We start from the raw sequence: 14727 nt of genomic DNA on the forward strand, positions 1-14727 counted from the left end.
GCCGACCCTGCGCCCCAGCTGCCCCGGTGCTTTTCTCCCATTGAAGTTCTTAATGCATAGTCTTAAGCACTGCAAAAAGAACCCATGGTTGCAGGGAAAATCTTTCAACGTTCTTTGCCTTATGATATTTTCATCATTTCTCATTAAGTTTTTTGTTCACCACAGCAATTATGTCTCATCCTCCAAAAAGTCTCTTCTCCCAACTTGTAGGTTTGTGTTAAGTGCTGTTCTAGACCATTGGACCCATCGACAAATGAGAAAAAGGTCCTTGCCCCTGTGGAGTTTGAATGCTATGGATCATATATGAAAAAATGCATACTATAAAACAAAGATAAGAACAATCTAGTGAGTTGGTAATGCAAAGGAGGGCAGAAAAATAGAGCAGGAAGAAGGGGGCTGGGGATGAATGATACACTTCACAATATTAAATAAGATGACAATGGCTGCACTGAACATGATGGCATGGGAGAAAGACCTCAAAAAAGACTTGAGGAGTTCAGCCACAAGGACACACTGGTGCAGGGATTTTACCCAGAAGAAGGAAACCACAAGGATCCTAGGACAGGTTGTGCCAGGTGTGCTTTTGAGGGACACCAAGGAATCTATTACAGCTAGAACTGGAACTGAGCAGGAAAGCCAAAGATGAAGTCACATGACTTGAGGGCTGTTCAGATCAGGTAGATCTTGTAGACGTATGATGTTGACTGGTAAAGGAAACTAACAGCCATCCTGGTGAGAAACCCCTGTGGTTTTCCATGGTAACTCACACTCTGTTATCTTCATGCATGAACTGAGTCCTGAGACTTGGCTAAACACTTACCATTATGCAGTGAGTATGCAGCCTCGTGCAGTGAGTATGACAACACCTTGTTCCTCTCTTCTGATGACTGTTAGTAAATAAGTATCTTGAGTGATGCTCAATGGCTCTAACTGGATCTGCGTTACAGTATGTAGGTTCCTGTACTGGACCGTCCTCAGGTTCCTGTACTAGACCGTCCTCTAGTGCTTCTGACAAGGACAATCAGTCCATTTGTTCAATAACAAAACTGTTTTTGCTGCTTATATTGTTCCTCCTTTTAACTCATACTGCTTGATATTGGTGATGAAATCTTTCTTCCAAGCTCATTCCAAACTACCTGTGCTCTCTTTCTACCATTCTCCAAATCCCCAACTCACTCTTCTTCTCTAATGTTTCCATGATGACTTTCATACCACCACTGGTGCCTAAACTCCCTCAAACTCCCTTTCTGCCAATAACCAATAACCTCAAGTCTTTCATAGAAGTACCTCTTGGCTTCAGTCTACAGCCTTCAGTACTCTGTGTGCATAGTTAAAAATCTCCCCCTGAGTATCTTCTTAAGTGTGTTCTGTGAGGAAGAGGAACTGATTTTTTAATCAATGCATCCAGTTTTAATTATAGCAAAGGTTGTGCATAGGATGCTCATTCCATTATTTTTTATCTGAGTGTTCTTCAAAACAGCTCATAGCTTGTTTCTGTAACAAGAAAAATCATACATGAGTATAATTAATTTTGATCATGGATATTCCAATTCCTGCCATGATCCCCCATGTCTCCTTTTCCAAATAATGCCTCAAGTGCACATATGTGTGTGTGTGTGTGTGTGTGTGTGTGTGTGTGTGTGTGGATGTGTGTGTGTGTGACTAATGTATGTGTATACATATGTATATAATTAGTGTTGTCTATACATACATGAGTTTAGGGCTGACCAATAGGGCTTAGACAACCTATCATGGGTCTTGTTACAGAATTAAAAAAAAAAAACTGTCTCCCTCAGCAGCCATAGACTGCTTATAGCTCCTCAACTCAGGAAGGGAGGGATGCTGTGAGTCTTATCTCTATTCACATTGGGATGTTGACTGGTGTGCTCTTGTGTAGGTCTTGGCAGGCAACTATAGACGTTGAGAGCTTGTGGGAGCAACATCCCTGCCTTGTCCAGCAGGAACTCTTTTGCAGTAGTCCTCTGCCTCTTATCTGCTTTTTGGTTCCTCTTCTATGAAGTTCCCTGAAGAGCTGATGTTGCTATCAGAATCACAGGGTTTGTCAGAAAATGCCTTAGTCCCATTTGAACACTAGCATCAGTGGTTTGAGGGCTGGCATTTTTCCTGTTCAGGGTATGATTTAACATGGTGATTCTAATGTTAGAAGCTTGCTCCCACTATAATGTTTGTGAGAGGCAATGTGAGCATTAAGGAGCAGGCCCCAGAGCAAAGCCACAAAATAGACACTCTCCGTTGTTCTAGCTTCATGTCTGCCTATCCCTCCTACCTTGATATAATACAGCATGGTGTGATGCAGCCAAGAAGGCCTTTTGGGGACCCTGGGCTACATGGTGTTTTCACTCTCCAGATCTTCAGCCTCCAGAGTGTTAACTAAATGAACCTCTTCCCTTTGTGAACTCCTTGCCTCAGGTGTTTCATTACAGTAGCAGTATAGTATCATATGGCAAGCCCAGTACATAGTACATGGCAAAAAGTGTTTGTGACCTTTGATGGGAGAGTCTGGTAACACTGGATACATGGTTTTAGCTTTTTTGATCATGAGATTTCTAAAACTTGAAATTATTCTAAAATCTCATGTACATGCCTGAGTTGGGGTTTATTTCTGGGTATAATTGCAAGATGTTCCAGTATTTCCATGAGCACCATAAAAGTGTTATGGTGTGTGGTGTGCCTTTTAAATTTTCTGGGGTGGCTGTCAAAACTAACATTTAATCACTCTTCCCTCATTTTGTTATTATTTCCCTTAAGAGAATGTTATCCAGATCAATGACTATGAAGATTCTATATGAAAACACAGGTCTAGCTATCCAAAAGCTCATTTACAACCCACCGAAGCACCCATGTGCATTCTTCCATTGAAGAAACTACTCATCCCTAAGTAAAACATAGCCGAAAATTCAGGTTTCCCAAGCTTATGCTGCCTATGATATCATGCTAATATATCATTCATTGCTCTCCATATCCAGGCTCTGTGGAGTAAGAATCCCGGTCCTTTTAGGTTAGAGTCAAAGAGATCTGTATCTGCTTCCTATGGCCCACGTGGCACAGTGCATGGTTTAAGTTCACCCAGCTCTTTAATTGACCCCCAGTGCTAACAGCTTAATAGGACACAGAGGCATTATAGCCTGCAGATTTTAAATTAAAGTTTCAGACTCCCCCAGGGTAGGCACAGTACTTCAATTAACTCTAATTGGCATTACACATGATTAACAAGTGAAAAGCATGGGTTTTCTGAAAATGTGTCTTTTCTCCCATGAATTCTGAGAAACGGATGGGTGAGTGCAAAACTGAGGGGGATGCGACACAGTGTCGCATTGGCAAAACTCTGAAAACAACTTCTACACATACAAGAAAAGAGGGAGAAAGATGGTAATTAATGTTATAGATAATTGGTCCAGTAAGAGGTTAAATCAATGTTAAATAAAAAAAAATAATGTTCTAAATCACAGGATTGGCACAATATCACCTTTCTTCACAACACAGACACATACAAGAAGACTGAAAATAAGTATATAGTAACCTGTCAGAGGCAATTAATTATCCCTGCATAGTGGCAACTGTGCTGGTATTTATCTAAGTCGTTTGAATATGCCATTTTCCTTTTCTAATAAATTAGTCTTGCAAGAAGGAAAGTTATGTTTTGATAAGACCATCCATTCACCCTCCATCGACATCAGTAAGGCAATGAGGATTCTGTCAACAGTAGATTGATGTATTCTTAAATCAAAAACCCACTGGCTCTGCAAACACCCTCCTCTGCCCCCCAACCTCTCCCTTTGTTGCTTCTTCTCGGTGGGTTTAATATTTAGGGTTCTAAATATGAAAAAAGCAAATGCCAGAGGGGACTGCGCACACGCCCATTCTTCTGCTCACTGTAACTCCATCATGCCAAAGCCCTTCCCTGGAGAGTGCACTGATGTCTTTACGTCTCTTCTAGAGCCCAAGATGATTGTCCTGCTCTGTGTGACGAGTCTTGCCATCTGTGCAAGTGGACAACCTCGGGCCAATCAGGCTAAGGGAGAGAACTACTCTCCAAGGTACATCTGCAGCATCCCTGGATTACCTGGACCCCCAGGTCCTCCTGGAGCAAATGGCTCCCCTGGGCCCCATGGTCGAATTGGCCTTCCTGGAAGGGATGGTAGAGATGGCAGAAAAGGAGAGAAGGGGGAAAAGGGCACTGCAGGTAAGGAATCACCATGAGGCTCTGCAAACACCCTCCTCTACCCCCCAACCTCTCCCTTTGTTGCTTCTTCTCGGTGGGAACTGCTCCTTCAAACACTTCTGCCCTTTACCTTCATTAAAAATAACAACTCACTAGACCATGACTGTGCTTCAAACTCTTTCCAGCCTTAGTTGGCCACAATGATGACTTTTCTCAGGTGGATATTTGTGACATTGGAAATGAAAGAAAACTGAGTCTGGTTAAAGGCACTGTGGGAGATGAGCACAGATGGACAGGTGCTGTGCATGACCGCTGGAGCTGGACTCTCAACAACTGATGACTGGAACCACTGGACAACAGCTGGATGCATGGAAGCTTAGGGAGACAAGCAGATGGGACAGAGCAGGGAAAGAATTGGCATGAAGAAGCTCAGTTGCCACCCTGCTCAGAGCTAACTTTCTACACCAATATTCCTCAAGGGCTTATAGTTTTTGTTATGTATACAGCTAGGACAACAGTGTCATGTAGATGGCCTTCCTTTTCTCATCACTCCCCCAGCTGCCCTGCAACAGCTGCCATGTAGACTTTACATAACTCTTGAAGACAATACAATTGTCCTCTAGTCCTTCACTGGTTTTCAGGCTTTTCTCCCTGCAGATAGGTTAGCCTGGGAAGCTTGCCAGAATCCACAGTCCTTCAGAGGAAGCCAAATTGAAATTCTACAGAAGTTATATGAACTCTACAAGAGGAAGGGATTTGGAATCAATCTTTGAAAACAAGCCTCTGAGAGTACAAGTTAAAAGATAAGAAGGAAAAAAACCACATAGATCTCAAAACTACGCCTCTCTCTAGTCACCACACCTGATTTACTGGGGTTCTGTGAGACAGTACCACAGTACATATCCAGATTATTGGCTAATGCATCATTTACAAATATTCCAGGCAGAAAATATTGGGCAAATCAATAGCTGTCAGATGTATGACCATTGTTCAATATTACAGAACATTACATAACAATTCAATGTCAAATAAGCAACCTTGAATTTGGAGCTTAAACATAGTTATTCAAGGGTGTCTGTCTATAAGATGGCTCATGTGGAATGAAATTATGACTGAGCTATGATTATGAATATCCTTAAATTTCTATGGCACACAAATTATAGTTCTATATAGTGACCCTTTCATCTTGCTGTGTCTGGAAGGTAGAATGTAGTGGCTAATCACACAAGCAGAAAAGCAGATTCAAATCTTGGCTCTTTCAGCCAAGACTAAGCCTCCCTGGGCAAAAATCATCTTTGAGCTTCATTTGTAAATTGGCAATAGTAAGGGAAATTGTGAATTTTAAGGGTAGTTATATATGCATAATGTCCCAGACAATAATTGCCATATGCTAAGTACTTGGAAAAGTTAGATATTGTTCATTATTAAATTTTGATCCACAGATCAAAAATAAATCTGTGGCCATCCAAAGCCACAAAGTAAACAAACAAAAAAGATTAATACATCCATAAGGTAGTAATACCATTATTCAGATCAAACATAATATTCTTAAATGCTACAGTTTGAGCCCTCTGGGGTCAGGGCTAGTCCTGTATACAATCTATTCATCCCTCTATGAATCTGTTTCTGAGTACCTATTTACTTGGAAACATTTTTGTGTACCTCTAACTACCAATTTTCATTTCTGGAGAGTGTTTGTTTCCCAGCCTCCATACCAATGTCATTTAGTGCTGAATAATTTTTATAGCAGGGTAAAGTGCTTGGTATGGTGTTTGACAGCATCTCCCTGGATATCAGTGGCAAACCTTCCCCAACCTTGACAAACAAGAATAGCTCCAGACTGCAAACTGTCAAAAAGAACACAACTGCCAGGTCTATCTGAACACAGACATCTGTCAGAAGGTAAAGGAAAAAGACTTTCTAAGCTCTTCATCACTGTAGCTCCACATGCTGACCATTTATTAAGAACTCATCATGTGTCAGCAACCCACTTACATTAACATTCATCATTATGATCTGCTGTAACTGTAATATGCAATAAAATAATGCTATAAATGAAACTATTGAGATTCAAAATAAAGTGACTTTTCCAACCTGAAGTTATATCTATCACACTGAAGGCTATACACAGCTCAGAAAGGAAAGATAGGCCTGGCTGGTTGTGAAGAGACACACACATCACTCAGAAGCCATGTTTGTAACATGGCTGCAGATGAGTCCAAGGCTGGGATGTTCTACTCACTCCTTCCTCTCCAGTGACAGCACAGGGTCTTTTTGTATGTGCTCCCTTCTTAGATACCAGATTGCCTTCACCTCAACCAAGTCCAGGCAGAACAAATAGTGTTCTTTTTCCAACTTCCCTACTCTAATTAGAAATGAAGAGATTGTTACATCACATCATAAATTCTTTGCAAGGATACATCTCACTGGTCTGTAACAATTATCATAATATAGGATTCAATTAAATCTGAGAGTGCTCATTCAAATATCGCTACAACTACCTCACAAAGCATTCTTACTGTTTTGGTTGTGAGACTGGCCTTTAACAGTTGAGCCATCTTTCAAGTCATCATGAAACAGTCTTTATTCCAATTTAATATATGAATTATAGTATCCATGAGCTTATAATACCGAGCTCCAATCATGGAGGCTTTCATATAGTGAATGGTCAGTCAATATTAAATGAAATAAACATAAGATATATGTTTGAATGGATACATAGATCCATTGATGGAAGGAAGGAAGGAGGGAAGGAAGAAGGGAAGGAGGGGGAGGGAGGGAGAGAGGGAGGGAGAATGAAGTTTTGTTAGATGGATGATGTACAGATGAATGGAAGTATAAGAAGATTCTATTGAGAAAATCTAGACCCATTTGAGAAGGAACTAAAACAAACAAACAAACACTCTGTATGGCTAAGCTTCAGTAATACATACTTTAATACTTAATGCATAATGATGTGTCCTCTTTTGTTTTTCTTCTGAGTATGTAGTCTTCTGATACATGGGAAAACTCTTCATATAAAGAGGAAGAATTTCTATGTGTTATTATTACATTTCTTCCATGACTAAATGTATCCAGCAGTTCAGGGTATTAAATGTGTATTGCAATAGAAAATAAACACTGGAGTTGTAAAGAGCCCCTCACATTTATAATTTGCATTTCAGTACTTATGAATTGTTCTCAACAAATTTTCAAGGGGATAAGCCCTCAAGCAACCTACTCCAAACCTTTATTCCAATGACTGGGAAGCCTAAGTTCCCAGTCCCCAAGAAGGGGATCTTACCTCTTCTTCAGATTCACTACCCTGCCTGCAGCTGAAATGGGTTTTATCTCAGTGACAGTTACTGTGTTACCCACTAAGCTCAGAATAGACTTCTATCCAATGTCTCTGTATTACAAATGGAGTCCATGAAGCTAGAGAATGAGAGACTAACCAAGAATCTTATAAGCAGCACGATTTGTGTTGGTAACAAAATTCTATGGTTAAAATTGTTGCTAAAATATCAACAGGCCAGACTCCCAGAGCTCCCAGGGACTGGACCACCAACCAAAGAATACACATGGAGTGACCCATGGCGCTGGCCATGTATGTGGCAGAAGATGGCCTTATTGGACATCACTGGGAGGAGAGGCCCTCAGGCCTGAGGGTGTTCAGTGCCCCAGTGAAGGGGAATGCCAGGGTGGGAGGATGGGCGTGGGCAGGTGGGGGAGCACCCTCATAGAGGCAGGGGGAGGAGGGATGAGATAGAGGGTTTCCGAAGAGGACACCTGAAAAGGGGAAAACATTTGAAATGTAAGTAAAGAAAATATCAAAGAAAAAGAAATATTGAGACAAGAATGGTTTTATTACTGTATTGAACATCAATACAGAAAAGGTTAAGCTACTTATTGAAGCTAAAACACAGATTCTAGACATTGAAGTCTTTGATTTTTGACCAGCAAAAGAAAGTTTATATGTCATTTCTACACCAATGAATCAAGCATTGAACGTTAAGATTTTTATGACCTTGTTTCAAGAAATATTTATCATGTGTGTTCTGTTTAAACCAGTAGAATTTCAACTTAAAAGGACTGACTGCATTAAGGGGACACAACTGTTGTTGATAAAAACACTGATCTTGTCTCATAAAGAATGGTGACATTCATCGCCAGTATCCTCCCTGAGTTGTAAATTGTTAAACAGCCACTTTCACAAGGATTGAAGGACATGCTTGACATTCTGAGGGCAAAGCTTTCATTCTCCTAAAATTTACATTACCAAGATATTTCCTTGTTAATTTTGCCAATTAACTGGGAAAAAAGAATCAAGTGATCACATGTATGCATTGAAGTATGTACAGCACTCCAATAATTGATATCAAAGCACCACAAGATAAAAGGCTTAGCTGAATAAAAGTTACTGAGATGAAAACCGTGGCTACAAGTGAAACCATGCATTAACAATACATTTTCCCAGATGACAAAAGTATAATAATAACAGAAAATAACAATTTGGATACTTTGGGTGGAAATGTTATTATCTATGTATTGCTTATGACATGGATTCAGTCACAAAATTAAAACCAATTACTGTGTTAAAAAAAAAAAGTCAATTTTGTTGACTGCTTTCAATCAAGATCATTATCTCTCTATATCTAGCCTCTAGCTAACCTGCATATGTAAAGATTTGAACATACAGAAAATAGTCCTATACAGTGGCTTAGAATTCACTGAAATTCTTTCATTCCGTTGTTTTTTTCTATATGTAAGGAGACTCAGAGAAATTAGAATACAAATCCAAAGTGATGCATTCGGTGGCAGAGACAGCCATAAGGAAAGAGGCAATAAGATGGAGGGGAGAAAGAAATTATGAAACTGGGAAAGCTTGGGGTCTTTCTAATCCTAATACACAGGATTAAAAAAAGATTCTCATAGATTTCCTCCAGTATTGGAGACCTTAATTAGACCCTAGCTAATTAAACTAATTACCATCTCAGAACTCAGTTTTCCCTTCCAAAAGCAAGCCTATAGCATTGTGAAAGTAATCATTATTTTTCAGGTATAGTAACATAAGAAGCCCAACGTTCCAGGTGTGCTTACAGTTTTCAGGATCAATCCAACATATTCTCCTAGAAAATGGGGTGCCAAGACTCCAGAGTTGGGCAAGCTTAGGTTGAGATAGCAGCTCTGTCACTCACTAGCTCTGTTCTCTGCAATGGAGTTAATACTTTTTAGTTAGTAAAATTGTTGTGAGATTTAAACAAGATAATTCATGCAAATAAAACATTTAATATCAGTCCTGGTATAGTTGACAAATAACAGATTTGATTTTGATTAATTACTTTATTGTGAACTCAAACAGGAATGGAACAGGGCAAAGACTAAGCTGTTTCCAAAGCATCATCTAGTTCTGTCTGCCCCGAGACTCATTCTGTAGTCTTTCTGTAGTGACAAGTACCAGGATATGACTAATATGCACCAGCTAATCTGTCTTTAAAATAATATCTAATTAGTTTAATTAGTTAGGGGCTAATTAAAGTCTCTAATACTGGAGGAAATCTATGACAAGCTTTTTTAATTTTCAGTCTTAGTATATCAATGATTTCCAAAGGCTTTTTAATTAGTGGGATGCTGTTGATAGCTGACTGTTTTCAGACATGTTTAAGGTGTGTTAGCAATGGGTAGGTATGTTATCTGTGACTCTCTAGAAGAACTATTAATTAGCTATTGATTATTTTTGAAGGTCTAAAAGGTAAAACTGGACCCCTGGGCCTTGCTGGTGAGAAAGGAGACCAAGGAGAAACTGGGAAGAAAGGACCCATAGGACCAGAGGGTGAGAAAGGAGAAGTCGGTCCAGCTGGGCCTCCTGGGCCAAAGGGAGACAGAGGAGATCAAGGGGACCCAGGGCTGCCTGGAGTGTGCAGGTGTGGAAGCATTGTGCTCAAATCTGCCTTTTCAGTTGGCATCACAACCAGCTACCCAGAAGAAAGACTACCCATCATATTTAACAAAGTACTCTTCAATGAGGGGGAGCATTACAACCCTGCAACAGGGAAGTTCATTTGCGCTTTCCCGGGGATCTATTACTTTTCTTATGATATCACGTTGGCCAATAAGCACCTAGCAATAGGGCTGGTGCACAATGGGCAGTACCGAATAAGGACCTTTGATGCCAACACAGGGAACCATGATGTGGCATCGGGGTCCACAGTCATCTACCTGCAGCCAGAAGATGAGGTCTGGCTGGAGATCTTCTTCAATGACCAGAATGGCCTTTTCTCCGATCCAGGCTGGGCAGACAGCTTGTTTTCTGGGTTTCTCCTCTATGTCGATACAGATTACCTGGATTCTATATCAGAGGACGATGAGCTGTGATCCAGACTACTACAGGCCTGAATGTTGCGAACATGAGTACCACAGTGGCTGACACTCTACTCTGGTTTGCTAGAAGGTGGAGCAAGTGATACAGGGATTCAGAAAACGTTTCTTACAGACGACTCTGGCCGAGTTATCAAAATAAGACAAACCACCAACTAGATGAAATCACAGCAAAACGAATGGCATACAATAACCTCAGACATGGACCCCCTAAAGTAATGATCCTAAATATTGAAGCAAATTAAAGCAAATGATGTTAACAAATTTGAATGCCCTTGGCAATACAACCAGCTGGAAATGACACTGCCTCATTAAATATTCATAAAACCCCAGTTTTGTTTGTTATTTAGGACAGTCATAACATTACAGTGAAATTTGTTGACAATTCTCAAGAGTCAAAAAAAAGTAAGAGATGCTAAGAATTTTCTAACAAATTAAATAGTGACAAATTTCTTTTATTTATTCTTTTATGCTTATACATGTTCCAATAACTCTGTGTGTGTGTGTGTGTGTGTGTGTGTGTGTGTGTGTGTGTGTGTACCAGAAGACATCAGCTGTCTCTCTTCAGATGCCATCCATCTTGTTCTTTGAGCCAGAGAGTTCACTGAACCTGGAGCTCACTGATCTGGGTAGCCTGGCTGACTAGTGAGCCCGGAAGCTTCCAGTTCCTATCTCTCCAGCACAAAGATTACAAGGGCGTGCCCCCATGCCTGCCTTGTATTCATATGGGTTCTGAAGGATCAAGCTCAGGTCCTCATGCTTAGAAAGCACACACTCTGGACTGTGCTATCACCCCAGCCGTCCGCAGCTATCTAATGAGACTGTGTGGAGCAGACACTGAGTGCTGAACCAGACAGAGAAAGATGGCAGTAGCCTTATTTCGAGCAGGCTAGAGTGTGGAGAGCACTTTGACACAGTGGCATGAGATGATCACCATGGTAAACAGATCGATTCTATGCTAGAGACACGTAGACCGTGACTCCTGCCTGGGGTTGAAAGCCAAAGATTTCTCACAGAGAAAAAGCACTAAGCATGCCAAGGTACAAGTGTTTCTATGGGTCCAACAGTTGCAGAGGAAAGAAGGGTTCACATTCTGTAGTCTCCTCATCCCCTCTGACATGTCAGTGTTATTTTCAATTGAGAAGGAATGAAAGACAGAAAGAGGTAAGTCTGAGAAAGGAACTCAAGGTGGTGATTGGAGCAAAATAGTTTTCTAACACAAATATGTTTCTTCCAAACAAGGGTGCTACTTAAATTATGGGGGGAAAACATTTCTCACAAATTTCCCAGAGTTAGAATGCAGCAAACACACGTCCCAGATCCATGAGTAAGCTGGAGTGAAGATGAACAGGGAGGAACCTGAATATCAGGGCAAACTATTACCTTCCAAGCCTCTCACTTCCTTCAGCCATTTTTATTAGAGTTGGCATCTGCTGCCCACTGTGATTCCCTATTTAATCTCAGCCACCATGATTCTGTCTTAAGTATCACTGCTGTGGTCTGCAGTAATGTCATTCTCTTGTCTTTCGTCCTATATCTTCTATGTGTCCTTCTCCTTGTTCACTAAGGATTTCAGTGCCTGATATCCATGAAACACCAGGCTGGATCCTGTGATAAAGAAGGAAAACCAAGATGAATGTAGCCTGGTCTAAGCCACCCGACTCCTAAGAAGGCAAGAAATGATATGCATGCCTACAAACCTATACACAAGTACCAATGCTCTGAAAAAGAAAATGCTAAGTCCCAGGAGGGTGACTGTATTTATAGAATGGGTCCCAAAGTGAGGCACTGCCATCATCAGAGGTGACACAATGATCACACAGCCTGTGTATATGAAGTGCCCACCTTGAGTCCAATGTATTACTGTATTCTGCCTGCTGAACTCTGTCTACTTCTTGCTCTCTGAATCAATCCATAGGCTCAGGGGCCAACAGCATCAAGAATAGACAAAAAAAGAAGAAAAGGTGGGTTTGAGATATTCACTTATCTCTAGATAACAGCCACTGCTAGAATTCCAGGCTACAAAGCATAGCAAACAGCCAACAGAAATACACAATAAAATATAGGCCATTTGAAACCAGGTGAATTTCCTAAAGAAACTATGAAGACTGTCTTGTCCCACAAGATTGTTGTATAATTAAAACTTTCTTCTAACTGTGTTCTTCTAATGCAATTTTGAGCAAGGCCTTGTTAAATAGCTGAAGATAAGGTTGAGTTCTTGATTCTCTACTGAACAAGTATTGGGATTACAGGCATGCACATCTATGCCCAGGTTCGTGGTGCTGGGGATCAAAACCAGGGCTTTATCCGTGCCGGGCTAACAATCTACCAGCTGAGTCACAGTCCCATCCTAACAAAGGCATTTTGTCAACATCTTGCAAATGATTCTTCATTACAAAATCCATTTCCTGTAGTTTTTTTTTTAATGGAGTTTCTTTCCCTGGTTTTATGCCCAAGATGAATTTGATTTTAAGTTATTAGCAGGGTAACGATGAGGGTCAGACAACTGCTGTGGGAAATGAAAAGCAGGTTTCATATTAAAATGATTAAAAAAAAACTTCAGGAAATGCTTGAATGTTTGTGTCTTTGAGTCCTTAAAAAGATCTCAGCCATCATTTTTCTACATCTGTGAATATTTTTGTAAAGCGGGAGGAGATTGGTTTGTTTCTAAAAATAATCCAAGTCTCAGTCCTATCATTCTTGGTAAGGACTACCTTGTAATGAATATGTATCATGTCATATTTCTGTATTATACACTTCCTTCTTCTAGAAGATCATGAGCCCTAAACAGATACTGGGTCTACCAGCAACTGACCTTGGACAAACTAGTCTTCAAATAAAATACATATGAGTGATTTATTGAAACCTAGTCTGGGTATTTTGTCATAAAGGCCAAGTTTCACTAAGACAATCTTGACTGTAATTATGCCCTAGTTTTACAAGTAGAGAATCAGGGGGACAGAAAGGATAAAACATGTATGAAGTAAATCCTAAGTGCACAGTAGTTCCAGGCAGTCTGATCTCAAAGTCAGCATTCTTCATCATCACTGTGGAACTCCAACTCCACGGTGCTTTCCTAATGGTGACCCACTATATTATTGACACATGCTTTCATTTGTCTATCTGTACAGAAGTATTCCTGTATATATCTCAGAATTCTACCTGCCATGGTAGGTGCTCAATAAAATCATGCCAAATTAATCAATGAAAAGTTCTTTTTAATGTAGTCTTCACACATGGAGAGAAAGAAAGAGAAGAAAAGGGAGAGGGAAGGAGAGAAAGAGGGACATCAGGCCTGGAAAGCCCTATAGTCACCTGCACATTAATCCAGACCTGCTAGAACCTGATATATGCTAATTCAGGAGAGACAGAGACAGACTAAGAGAAATTTGGAGACAGACCTGGTTACACAGGCTTTGGCAGCAATGCTGTACCTTTCTCACCTCAAGATCAATTCTTTTCAGGGCTAGCTTCAACTCTGGCAAGATTTTATTTTGTGACAAAGATGGCCACCAACAGCTGAGGTTGGCATTGCTTTGTGATTTGTTTGTTTCTTGTTTGATGGGGCTAGGGACCCAGCATGAATTTGTGATCCCGGGAGGGAATTCTAGCAGAAGGCACTAATTCTGGCAGAAGGCTCAGATATGACAGACAACTGACTATGGTTGATCCTGAGTATATCCCTTAACCAGTTAATGGCCAAAGGGATGAACCTTGGTAGTTATTGTGTCACACCCACCCCTGGAGCTGGTATAATTCTCACTTAAAAGTCCTGGTCCCAGGTTTAGAACAAGATCATTTCTCAATAGAAGATAAAGGCATCAAGTCTAAACAATGAATTATTGGTTATTGGCAATCAACTATCTCCATACACAGTCAAAACTCCCTTTATTTCTGAATGATGCACAAAATGTGTATCACTAGAGTTTCTTTTCTCTGAAATAATCTGACTTTCTATAACATTTGGTCAGAATTGACTGGGTACTTCCTACCCTGTGACCTGGCATCTGTGATGGTTCAGCCCTACAGTCTGTCATAGTCTTGGCCTCCACTGATACTTTAAATGAAATAGTGTTACTCTCAACAAGCTTCCTTCTTCTCGCTGAAAGCTCTGATTTTTTTTTTACCTTAGTTACTTAGGAGATTCAACAATTCTCTTTAATACTGATTTTTAAAGAGCATTAGTG

At 40.5% G+C, this 14727-nt stretch overlaps 1 protein-coding gene across 6 annotated transcripts in view; it reads left to right on the plus strand.

Moving 5' to 3' along the window:
• The window catches only part of C1qtnf7 (C1q and TNF related 7), a 101259-nt gene extending 87713 nt beyond the window's left edge, over positions 1 to 13546 (plus strand). For 4 of the 6 annotated variants that reach the window (XM_029477693.1, XM_029477692.1, XM_029477694.1 and 1 more), the window contains 2 exons: positions 3959 to 4204; positions 9906 to 13546. In XM_029477693.1, the coding sequence (XP_029333553.1) occupies positions 3967 to 4204; positions 9906 to 10537 (870 nt within the window). In that variant the 5' untranslated portion in view covers positions 3959 to 3966 and the 3' untranslated portion in view covers positions 10538 to 13546. The remainder of the gene's footprint in view (positions 1 to 3958; positions 4205 to 9905) is intronic. The other 2 variants (XM_021163590.2, XM_021163591.2) reach the window with 2 other exon arrangements.
• The last annotated feature ends 1181 nt before the right edge of the window (positions 13547 to 14727 follow it).

The sequence above is a fragment of the Mus caroli genome, chromosome 5 (assembly GCF_900094665.2).
Source record: "Mus caroli chromosome 5, CAROLI_EIJ_v1.1, whole genome shotgun sequence".
Taxonomy (NCBI): domain Eukaryota; kingdom Metazoa; phylum Chordata; class Mammalia; order Rodentia; family Muridae; genus Mus; species Mus caroli.